Source organism: Bicyclus anynana, chromosome 26 (genome assembly GCF_947172395.1).
Source record: "Bicyclus anynana chromosome 26, ilBicAnyn1.1, whole genome shotgun sequence".
NCBI lineage: Eukaryota > Metazoa > Arthropoda > Insecta > Lepidoptera > Nymphalidae > Bicyclus > Bicyclus anynana.
The window spans coordinates 5303263-5315307 of record NC_069108.1 but is presented as its reverse complement, the minus strand read 5'-3'; the positions used below and the strand labels follow the sequence as shown (position 1 = coordinate 5315307).

General features: G+C 40.2%; 1 protein-coding gene across 1 annotated transcript; it reads right to left on the bottom strand.

Moving 5' to 3' along the window:
- Positions 1-1735: 1735 nt before the first annotated feature.
- LOC112053458 (transcription factor ces-2-like) lies at positions 1736-11817 on the bottom strand. The gene is made up of 4 exons (XM_052889871.1): positions 11697-11817; positions 4934-5020; positions 3114-3283; positions 1736-2168 (listed from the first exon to the last, which is right to left on the bottom strand). Exons 1-4 carry the CDS (start codon positions 11815-11817, stop codon positions 2022-2024), a joined length of 525 nt encoding a protein of 174 aa, XP_052745831.1. The 3' UTR covers positions 1736-2021.
- Between the last annotated feature and the right edge of the window lie 228 nt (positions 11818-12045).

Below are 12045 nucleotides of genomic sequence, written 5' to 3'. Positions count from 1 at the left end.
AGTGTTGCCAGAAGGTTACTTTTGTAACCTTTTAGGTGATTTTTTGACTGCATTGGTAACTTTTAGGTTACATTAATAAAAAGGTTACTTTTACGTGATATTTCGGAATTTTTAGAATTAACTTACAATTTCGAGTAACTAAAACAGAACGGTCGTTAAATCAAGAAATGCGGAAATACTCAAGAACTCATCGATGTTTCTGTGTCAATCTCACTATAAATGAAGACGTTACAATAGACGTTGCGAAATAAGTAAGTTGCAGTCACGTTGAATTTCTTAAAAAAATCAAGTATGAAGGTATGAATTTAAGAAATTAACGTCAATTGTTTTTTAAATTCTTGCTCTTTAATTGTATTTTTCTTATCCCATGAGGAAAAGGCAAACAATCAGGGCCTTACTTAAGATGATTCTATTTACGAGTAAAATCTCCTTCGGTTTATAGTAATTTAGTACTTGGTACTAGTAGTATGCGTAAAGGACAGATATTAAAAAAATAAAACAAAATTACTTTAGCCCCCAGAGGCTGAAATGGTGGTTTAGCCATGCTGTGGACGCAAAAAGCAAGAGTAGTAAGTGAAAAGGTTACTTTTTACACAAAAAGGTTACTTTTTTTAATATATAGTTCGGGTAACTTCTCACAATACCCAACTGGCAACACTGTCCTGGACTTCTGGGTCAGGTCGCTACTGCGTCGGTCCCAGTAAGCGTTGCCAGGTATCCCAATTTTGGCGGGACGTCCCGATTTTTAAATCAAACCTAAATGTCCCGCGCGGGACAGAGTCTTTTCGGGAATAACTCGAAGAGAAAGTGCGGGCGGGCACACCCACTTCTCAGATTATTTTTTTAATAAATGAATGAAAGTCTGAGAAGATTCCACTTTAGACGGCCTGTGGCGCAGTGGTTTTCGCGGTGGATTAACAAAACGGAGGTCCTGGGTTCGATCCCCGGCTGGGTTAGTCCCTACCGACAAAGGCGTACCGGCAAGCGATTTAGCGTTCCGGTACGATGTCGTGTGGAAACCGAAAGGAGTGTGGATTTTCATCCTCCTCCTAACAAATTAGCCCGCTTCCATCTTAGACTGCATCATTACTTAAGATCAGGTGAGATTGTAGTCAAGGGCTAACTTGTAAGGATAAAAAAAACCTTCTGTGAGATTATAGAGATAAAATACATATAGCCATGTTACTCTTTGATATTGGAGAAAGAGTTTTTCAAATCAGTCCAATAGTTTTTGCGTTTCGTTACATAAAAAAATACAAATCTTTTTCTTTATTATATTTATAGATATAAACGAATAGGTATCTAGTCTAGGTAAGTAGGTTACGAAAAAAAACGGGTATTTCTTTAAAGTTTATTAATCACACATGGACCTTCTTAATATCACAATATTTAGGTATTTATAGGTAATTGGTTTAATTAATTCAGCTTCCCCGCACTAAGTATCGTGTGTATCGTTCCCCGCAGTATTTAATATCATTGGTGTACCCAAAGATTTTATACTATAGATATGTTACGTGCCTACAAAATCACCGCGAAAAGTGATCCGAATTTAGCTACACCACTGACACACACATGCACAATTTTGTGTTAATTTACATTAGATATTTTTATATATATCTACTTACAGTTTTTACACACAACTCGATATTGTAGACAACATTTAGGTATTATTAATTATTATCTATACTGGATACTATAAAGCTGAATACTTTGTTTGTTTGGTTGAACGCGCTAATCTCAGGAACTACTGGTCCGATTTGAAAAATTCTTTCAATCCCATTTATCGAGGAAGGCTATAGGCTATCTAAATTATTCTCGTTATCCTACGGGAACGGGAACCACGCGGGTGAAACCGCGCAACGTTAACTAGTGTTTAAATAATTTCGTTGTTTACTATGCGACTAAATGAAATTAATACAATTAGCCACCTCAATTTCGACACGCAAGTAACATATCTGTAGTATAAAATCTTTGCTAAATATGAGTAGTTTCGCATATGTCGTTATAACAGATTTTGTATTCTAGTCGACAGTTGTAGAGGTAGGTGCGGGCGCCTCATCCCTCGCAGCCAGTAACGCACGCAACGCAAGAGTCTCTTGACGCAATGCGTTGACGTGCGCGCGGAGAGATGCGTTCTCTTGCTCTAAGAGGCAAGCGCGCCATGCTATCTGTAAAAAAATAAAAAAACGAGTGTAAAAATAAACCTAAGTAGATCGATGCGACGCTCGACATACTCGTAGGTAAGTAAAAATCACTTATTTAGGAGTGATACTTAAACCCATCGATCGTAGATCGTTAGACGGGCCTCAAAGCGTCGCGGAATTGTCATTGGTCTCGCACATTGAGTACGTCATCACTCATAACACATATCTCTTCATTCATGTTGTGGCTTGTGTTTTTACACTTCCAAAATGAACACAAAGGCATGATTAAGGGATAAAAATAAAAAATAGGGAGTAAATATTTTTTTAAATCCACGTCCACTCACAGCATGCGCTTGTTAAGTACTAAGATGAGATGTGCGTGCACGTCTTTGGGTAATGACATAAAATTGTGCGTCCTTTAGTATGGGGGAGCCCATCTAGCGATTTATATCGATGCTTAAACATGTATGTGTGAGAGAAAGAGACGCTAGAGTGGCGCCGTAACGCATTACATTACGAAGCGGTTTACTCTCCCATATTTTTGGCTGGTGGGAGGCTTTGGCCGTGGCTCGTTACAAAGACGTACCGCTAAGCGATTTAGCGTTCCGGTACGATGTCGTGTAGAAACCGAATGGGGTGTGGATTTCATCGTCCTCCTAACAAATTAGCCCGCTTTCATCTTAGATTACATCATCACTTACCATCAGGTGAGATTGTAGTCAAGGTAATAAGATAATGAAAAAAAAGTATGTGTCAGCTCCGACGCACGAATGGAGTTTACTCTTTCAGATCGACTGTCTCAATACCTACGCCTGAAAAGTGAAAGGTGCGCAGAATAGGTTACGCACAAAAAATGTAACGCTGTCATTCGTTCATAGAATTTTACTGCCCATATTTTTCATACCGGGGGGCTATATATGAAAAATCGATTCTTAAGGAGTAAACTCCAAAAAACCCTGGTGGTCATACCTGGTCTTCTCTCATGCGCCTCGCGTCTCTGGACTTCTTGGCGGCCTGGTTGTTCCTCCTTCGCCTCTCGAAGTACTTTTCGTCCTTCATCTCCGAGGGTATGGGCCTCTTCTCCCCCCTCCGGCGCGACTCGTCGCAGGGGGTCAAGCTCGGGATACCATTTGTAGATACTGAGGAACATCACTAATATTATAAAGGCGAATGTTTGTGTGTAAGTGTGTTTGATCCTCTTTTACGCTGCGGCTAGTGAAGCGATTTAACTGAAAGGAGATGGTCCAAAATTGTATGGAGCCCAGGATTAGTGATTGTACCCTGGCAGAAATAAAGGAAAATGTTTTTTTTTAACTGTTTTTGATTATACAAATCTACGAATTTACTATAACTCTTTCGAAATAATATTCATTCTCTCCCAAGAAATGCAACACTATGGGTAATAATGGCGGATTTGCTGTCAATTGTCATGTCATAGTTGCTCTATGGGCGCCATCTTGATATAACTCAAAAACTTGGGTTTTAATTATATTTATTTCTTTTTATTTAGTAAGATTTATTCACTTATTTATATTTTAATAAAATCCTTGTATTTTTAAATTTTAATGATACGGGATACAAGAGTGGACCAGAAATGGACTATCTCCTTTGGAATAGAAATAGATTTTACTCTGGATTAACACATAGAAATTCATGGTTCCCGCTGGATTTGTGAAAAACTGAATTCCACGCGGACGAAGTTGCGGGCGTCCGCTAGTATAATAGTACATCAACCTTTTTCAGGATTACGTAAGTGTGAATACAAAAACGGAATCCATATAGTCTCCGTCTGCCTGTCTGTTAAAGTAAATATTTTTCATTTTATTTTAGTAAATTAAAAGATAAATAAAAACTGGCCAAGTGCGTGTCACTTGACACTTAACAAAGTGTAGCACTTTAAGCCTTAACATTTTTCAAACGGATCTCTACAAACGAAATAGTGTTTCCAGATCCACTACATTTTTAACACGTTTGCTGCAGTACGAGGTCAATTGACCTCGTATGTCTAGTGTGTTCAAGAGTTACGAGGTCGATTGACCTCGTACCGCACCAGAGGTAAGTACAGAAAAATCAGTGCCGCAGCGAAAGTGTTAGATACATAGCCAACGATACCTCACTCTACATAAACGAGTAAAAAAAAATATGATTCAAGATTTTGTTTTACGCCTTAGCACAGTAAACATAGGTCATATATAAGGCCTTAGTTGAAATTTTTAACGTATCTACATACCTACCAGTGGCGTGCATTTCATACATGCATTAAAGTACTGCATATCCTAACAAATGTTCTGATAATGCTTATCCAATGCACATTTGCCCAGTTTGCTCAAATTGTTTTACTAGTGCATACCCTGATCAACAAACTTATGCACGCCACTGATACCTACTCATCCTATTATACTATAATACAGAATTTGAAGAAATTAATTATATCACGTCTCAAACGGTAAAGGAAAACATCGTGAGGAAACCTGCATATCTGAGAATTTTCTTAATTCTCTAGTTGTGTGAAGTCTGCCAATCCGCATTGGGCCAACGTGGACTAAGGCCTGACCTATCTCATCCTGAGAGGAGACTCGTGCTCAACAGTGAGTCGAATATGGGTTGTTAATGATGAAAGTAGCCCTACCTAGTGTTTTGTGTCCCAATTTCTATTGTGTGTCTTCTAACTTCCTAGTTATCCGAATCCGAAAAAAAAAAATACTTACTCAACAGAAAAGTCAGGATAAGTGGATACTTACGCGGTGAGCATAAATAATACTTACTCAACAGGATAAGTGAATACTTACGCGGTGAGCAAAGTGGTAAGTGCTGGCAGTAGGACGGCAGACATGGCGGCGGTAGAGACGCAAGCAGCGGGACCATACCACGGGCATCTGCATCAAAAAGTTCAATATTAAATTATTTATCCATGACTGATGTATAAGAGCCGTGATAGCCCAGTGGATATGACCTCTGCCTCCGATTCCAGAGGGTGTGGGTACGAATGCATGCACCTTCAATGAAAACATCGTGAGAAAACCTGCATAACAGAGAATTTTCTTAATTCTCTGCATGTGTGAAGTCTGCCAATCCGCATTGGGCCAGCGTGGTGGACTAACCCCTCTTATTCTGAAAGGAGACTCGAGCTCACCGACGCAAAAGGGATACCGGAGGGTGTGTAACCTTTAACTTTTCAGTTGTGTGCATTTTAAGAAATTAAATATCACGTGTCTCAAACGGTGAAGAAGAAACATCGTGAGAAAACCTGCATACCTACCTGAGAATTTTCTTAATTCTCTGCGTGTGTGAAGTCTGCCAATCCGCATTGGGCCAGCGTGGTGGACTATTGGCTTAATCTCTCTCATTCTGAGAAGAGACTCGAGCTCACCGACGCAAAAGGAGGGGTGTTATAAGTTTGACGTGTCTGTCTGTCTGTTGAAAGAGACTTGATCGAGTGTTAATTGGGTTATTCTAAAATCGGTGGTTGAAAAACTGTCAATAAATGAATTCTTAAAAAAATATATTGTTTGATTTATGACTAGAGGTAATATTTATCTATCTATATATATAAAAGAAAGTCGTGTTAGTTACTCCACTTATATCTCAAGAGCGGCTGAACCGATTTAGCTGAAAATTGGCAGGGAAGTAGTTTAGAGTCAGGAGAAGGACATAGGATACTTTTTACTTTTTTTATTTTTTTTATATACTTTCGCGGGCGTCCGCTAGTAATAGATAGATAGAGGTAATAACATGACATGATTTTATGAATTGAAACTAAAGTGGGGTGATAAATTAAGCAACTATATTACCACCACGCGTTAGCTTTTAGCCATGTCTGTTCTGTGGTTACCACCATACATTTTTTTCACAGTTTAACAACAAATAATGTTTTTTTTTTAATTTTTCTTTAAAATCGACATTACTTATACATTTACTTTCATCTTATGGTCCAAGACTCTCATATTTAACACATGCAAATGAAATACGAAGATTTTGATGACCAACTGCTCCAAAGACTTCGTCAAAAATTAAGAATATAAGCGCGAACAAACAATCTTCAGATTTATTATATTATATTGGTAAGTATACGTATATATTCAAGGATGAGTAGAAAACTGAATAATTTCCAAAGCTGTGAGGGTAGTTGTAAAATGGCAGGTAATTATGCGTAACGTCAATATAGGCAGGTGTTTCCGCCCTAGCGACTTGTGTACTCGGGAACGAAAGTGTTTAAGTTCATAATTTTTATTTATAATGTATTTTTGTAGTTTAGTGTTTGTTTATTTGGACCACTAACACTATATTGTGTTAGTACACATAATTAAAACATTTTAAAATCTAGAATAGAGTAGGTAGGGTAAATAGGGTAGTAGGTAGAAGAACCGGGTATTTAGACGGCCTCCGTGGCGCAGTGGTATGCGCGGTGGATTTACAAGACGGAGGTCCTAGGTTCGATCTCCGGCTGGGCCGATTGAGGTTTCTTAATTGGTCCAGGTCTGGCTGGTGGGAGACTTCGGCCGTGGCTAGTTACTACCCTACCGGCAAACACGTACCGCCAAGTGATTTAGCGTTCCGGTACGATGTTGTGTAGAAACCGAAAGGAGTGTGGGTTTTCATCCTCCTCCTGACAAGTTAGCCCGCTTCCATCTTAGATTGCATAATCACTTACCATCAGGTGAGATTGTAGTCAAGGGCTAACTCGAAAAGAATAAAATTAAAAAAAAGAACATACAATATAAGTATATACTGCGTACTAACATTTAAAATTGAAAGAAAAAGCTCTGTAGAAAAAATGCGTGCCTACAAAATACACATGTCAGAAGTGAAACTTCTTCTTCTAATTTATAAATCTTGTTTATATTTATACAAATCTAAAAGTTTAGATTTCCGAGACTCAGAGGAAGGGAAAAAGGAAGATAGGTAAGGAATTAGTTGTCATTAAAATATAAAAAAAGTGTTGAAAATTAATGTAAATCATAAATTTATTTTTTTCAATTTATTTCTTTAATATTTACATTGCGCGATTTCTCTCTCTCGTTAAATTTTTCTCACTATAGCTCTCTCGCTCTGTCTCACTTTTTCTCTCAATCTTTCTCACTTGCTTGCTCCCTACTCTCACTCCACGGCTAGTTGCTTCATGCTACGTTCGCCCTGTCTTACTCTCTCTCAATCGGTCTCGATCGCTCTCTCTCCTTTTCGACACTTCCGTTGCATACCGGCGTGACGTTACATCTGTAAAAATTTTACCCTCATGCGCCTAAAGAAGTTTCACTTCAAAAAAATACGATTTGGTCGGGAGTATAATATTAAGCCGTTTAAAAGGAATCACTTTTCCATTCGAGTGTATTGACACATAAATAATGAATGTGCGAGTCGCGGCCGAGTGATCGGGGTCGTGTGCGACCCTTACGGGGCACGGTACAGTAAACGGTGGAGAACATCAATACATCAATATTTGACTATTAGCGGGGTCAATATTTGTCCACCATTCAACCGTATTTTATGTTAAGTAGGTAAATAAGCTGAAAATCAGTGCTGTATGCTCCAGCATAGCAGCAGAGCAGTGATAACCCAGTGAATATGACCTCTACCTCCGATTCCGGAGGGTGTGGGTTCGAATCCGGTCCGGGGCATGCACCTCCAACTTTTCTGTTGTGTGCATTTTAAGAAATTAAATATCACGTGTTTCAAACGGTGAAGGAAAAACATCGTGAGGAAACCTGCATAACAAAGAATTTTCTTAATTCTCTGCGTGTGCGAAGTCTGCCAATCCGCATTGGGCCAGCGTGGTGGACTATTGGCTTAACCTCTCTCATTCTGAGAGGAGACTAGCTCAGCAGTGAGGCGAATATATATTGATAATCTGTAAGGTACTGTCAATTTTAGTTCTATTTTAACCATGGGACTGCTTTCGTGGCGAAGAGTCTAACACACGATAGACTACCACAGGACTACTAGGCATTGCAGAGATCTGCACCGCTACGTCGTCTATATTCCTCGGAAGCGTACTAAGCGGTTTAGTTCCTCTTTCCTTATACGCACTGCAAAGATGTGGAAAGCTCTTCAAGCTTCAGTTTTCCCCACCACCTTTTTTTTTTTTTTTTTATTCTTAACAAGTTAGCCCTTGACTACAATCTCACCTGATGCTAAGAGATGATGCAGTCTAAGATGGAAGCGGGCTAACTTGTTCGGAGGAGGATGAAAATCCGCACCCCTTTTCGGTTTCTACACGGCATCGTACCGGAACGCTAAATCGCTTGGCGGTACGTCTTTGCCGATAGGGTGGTAACTAGCCACGGCCAAAGCCTCCCACCAGCCAAACAAACCAGCCGGCCAAACCTACAATATGGGTATCAATCAAAAGAGTGATAAGGCATCTTCAGGCAAGCGCTTGCTTATACAAAATAAATAAAAAGCGGTTTACTCTCCTATAAGAAATATATAAATCAAAACAGTAAATATAAAGTAAAACATCTTCACAGTTAGTAAAAGGCAGGGAACAACACAAATTGGGTACAAAGTGGAGGGTTAAAGCATACATTGAACAGCGAACACATTACACCTGCGGCCGTGCGAACCGACCACCTGATCAGGGTTGACTACAAACACCTTAAAATAACTTTTCCAAGAAATATACATAACTAGCAAACCCGGCGAACTTCAAGCCGCCTTGGAATTTAACAGCGTAAAATAAAATTGTGCTTTCGAACTCTTCATTATCATCATCATCATCATATCAGCCGATGGACGTCCACTGCAGGACATAGGCCTTTTGTAGGGACTTTCAAACATCACGATACTGAGCCGCCTGCATCCAGCGAATCGCTTGATGTCGTGAGTCGATCGACTTCGGTCTATTTTAGTGCGGGGTCGCCATTCCAGCACTTTTAGACCCCAACGTCCATCGTCTCTTCAAGCTATATGCCCCGCCAATTGCCACTTCAACTTCGTGACACGTTCTCATTGAGCTATGTCGGTGACTTTGGTTCTTCTGCGGATCTCGTCGTTTCTGATTCGATCACGCAGAGATACTTCTAACATAGCTCGTTCCATCGCCCGCTGTGTGACTCTGAGCCTTCTTAAGAGGCCCATAGTTAGCGACCAAGTCTCGAAACCGTAGGTCATCACTGGCAACACACATTATTCGAAGACTTTTGTCTTCAGCCACTGAGGAATTTCGGACGAAATATATCGCGAAGTTTCTCGAATACTTCTCTATGAGGTCCATAGTTAGCGACCAAGTTCATAGTTATTGGCAACCAGTATTGAAGGGGGAAACTAATAAGTGGGGATCACAAGTAAATCGAAAGTAGTCAATGTGATACAAGGATCTACATGAAGACATGCTGAGTCGCACCAAGTGCAACGATGTTCATCATATTAACAACCCTTATTCAGCTCACTGCTAAAAACAAGTCTCCTTTCAGGATGAGAGGGGTTAGGCTAATAGTCTACCACGCTGGCCCAATTGGCAGACTTCACACACGCAGAAAATTAAGAAAATTCTCTGGTTTCCTCACGAGTTTTTCCTTCACCGTTTGATACACATGATATTTAATTTCATAAAATTATGAAAACAGTTCAAAATATTTCAAATAATTTAGAACATTAGCAGGGTGTCAGCCCTGTCAGTGAATGGGGTTCGTCATTTGACATCACCCCTGCCTCGTATTGACCTATGGCGTATGCTTAATTACCGAGGATTCGATCACTTTACAATCAAAGTATCTTTAATATTGTGTACATTTGACCTTACTCGTATTTAATTATTACACACTAACAATCCATAATCGATCGTTGAGCACGAGGCTCCTCTCAGAATGAGAGGGGTTAGGCTAATAGTCCACCAATGCGGATTGGCAGACTAAAATTCTCAAATAATGCGGGTTTCCTCACGATGTTCACCGTTGAGACACGGGATATTTAAATACTTAAGCATGTAACTGAAAAGTTAGCGGTGCTTGTCCCGAACCAATTTCGAACCTACGCCCTCGGAAATCTGAGACAGAGATCATATCCACTGGGCTATCACAGCTCTTTTCCCCCACTCTCATAGTCCGATGGGACGACAGATTCGACCGGTGAGAGATCAGACGCAGGACCGACGGCTTCACGTGCTCTCCGAGGCACGGGAGTCTACCAACACCGCCAACTTTCCAACTCCAGGATTGGAGATTAAGATTTTTCTAAAGAAGAAGAAAAGAAGAAAAATCCCAATATCGTATTTTTTGTTGGTCTGAGCTCATTCATTGTTCGTAGCTGAACCAGATAACCACGGCACTAATGTGATAGATATCCAAGTTATAAGAGTCAGAAAACACAGATTTGGGAAGGGTACAACAAACCTTAGCCGTGCATTGATATAAGAAGACGCAAAGCATTTTATAGGAGTCCAAGAGACATCAACAACTTAGGGATGAAAACCCATCCTATCTCTTTCGTCACCTACCACTCTCAGGTCTCACTCGTGTTAAAAACACCGTGTCTGAATTTATATCTAAAGTCCAAATCCAAAAGTAATGTTGGTCCCTGTATCCGTACTTTATAACATTACGTATTTTTTTCTAAAATTATGGAGGTTTGACTCCTTTCAGCAGGTAGTATCGACTTGGGAATTGTTGTAGCTAAATGAATAACACATAGCTCAACGAGTTGCGAAGCTGAAGTAGCAATGGGCGGGGCACATAGTTCGAAGAGCCGATAGACGTTGGGGTCCCAAAGTGCTGGAATGGTGACCGCGCACTCGTAAGCGCAGTGTTAGTCGACCCCCCACCAGATGAACTGACGACATCAAGCAAGTCGCAGAGATTCGCTGGAAGCAGGTGGCTCAGTAATGTTTGGAACAAAAAGCCTATGTCCTGCAGTGGACGTCCATTGGCGGAGATGATGATGATGATGATGATGATGATGATGATGATGATGATGATGATGATGATGATGATGATGATGATGATGATGATGATGATGATGATGATGAAATGAATAAATAAACGAAGCGCTGTTACGGTGGTGCTGTGAGAGCTGGCTTTCGAAACACTCACTGGATGCAGTTTGTACACCATTCTAAGCTATGATCCATTGTCACTGTCACTCATGCTTATTAACCTCTTCGGATTAACCATTTCGTCCACAATCTTGTGAGCAAAAAGTGCTGTGATAGCGCAGTGGATATGACCTCTGCTTCCGATTCCGGAGGGTGTGGGTTTTAATCCGGTCCGGGGCATGCACCTCCAACTTTTCGATTGTGTGCATTTTAAAAAAAAAAAAAAACATACATACAGCCGAACGTAGAACCTCCTCCTTTTTGGAAGTCGGTTAAAAATTAAATATCACGTGTCTCAAACGGTGAGGAAAACATCGTGAGGAAACCTGTATACCCGAGAATTTTCTATATTCTCTACGTGTGTGAAATCTGCCAATCCGCATTGGGCCAGCGTGGTGGATTGGCCCAACCCCTTTCATTCTGAGAGGAGACTCGAGCTTAGCATTGAGCCGAATATGGGTTGAAAATGATGATGATGACTTATTTTCTGTAATTTTAAGGAGATTTCTTTGAAGTCTAACACTCACCAGGTGGTACCACAAAATGATTGTAGCTTCGCAACAGTCGAAGCGCTGTGACGGCGCTGTTGTGAGTGCTGGCTGTTGATCCACACACTGGATCCAGTTCGTACAGCATGCTGTGATCCATCACCACTGGCACTAGCTGAGTTGATCCAGCACGTTCTCTTCTCTTTGTTTTGTTCTCAAACCCACTGTCTCACTATTATTTCTTATATTGTAATGTTTAACGTTGATTTACCATAACTTTGATTTCTAATAAAGTTCAAAAACTCTCTAAGATTTACTGTGGCATGAATAAACTAGAAGATTAAGTAGGTTAGGTAGTTAATTAGTAGTTATTATTTTTTATTTTATT

What these genes read in the sequence shown, in the direction of transcription:
- LOC112053458 (XM_052889871.1), bottom strand. Translation starts at nt 11,817, where the DNA reads ATGGATCACAGCATGCTGTACGAACTGGATCCAGTGTGTGGATCAACA. An exon ending in CTTACCACTTTGCTCACCGC is followed by an intron (nt 3,284 to 4,933) that starts GTAAGTATTCAC and finishes GATGTTCCTCAG; the next exon opens with TATCTACAAATGGTATCCCG. An exon ending in GGCGCATGAGAGAAGACCAG is followed by an intron (nt 2,169 to 3,113) that starts GTATGACCACCA and finishes ATTTTTTTACAG; the next exon opens with ATAGCATGGCGCGCTTGCCT.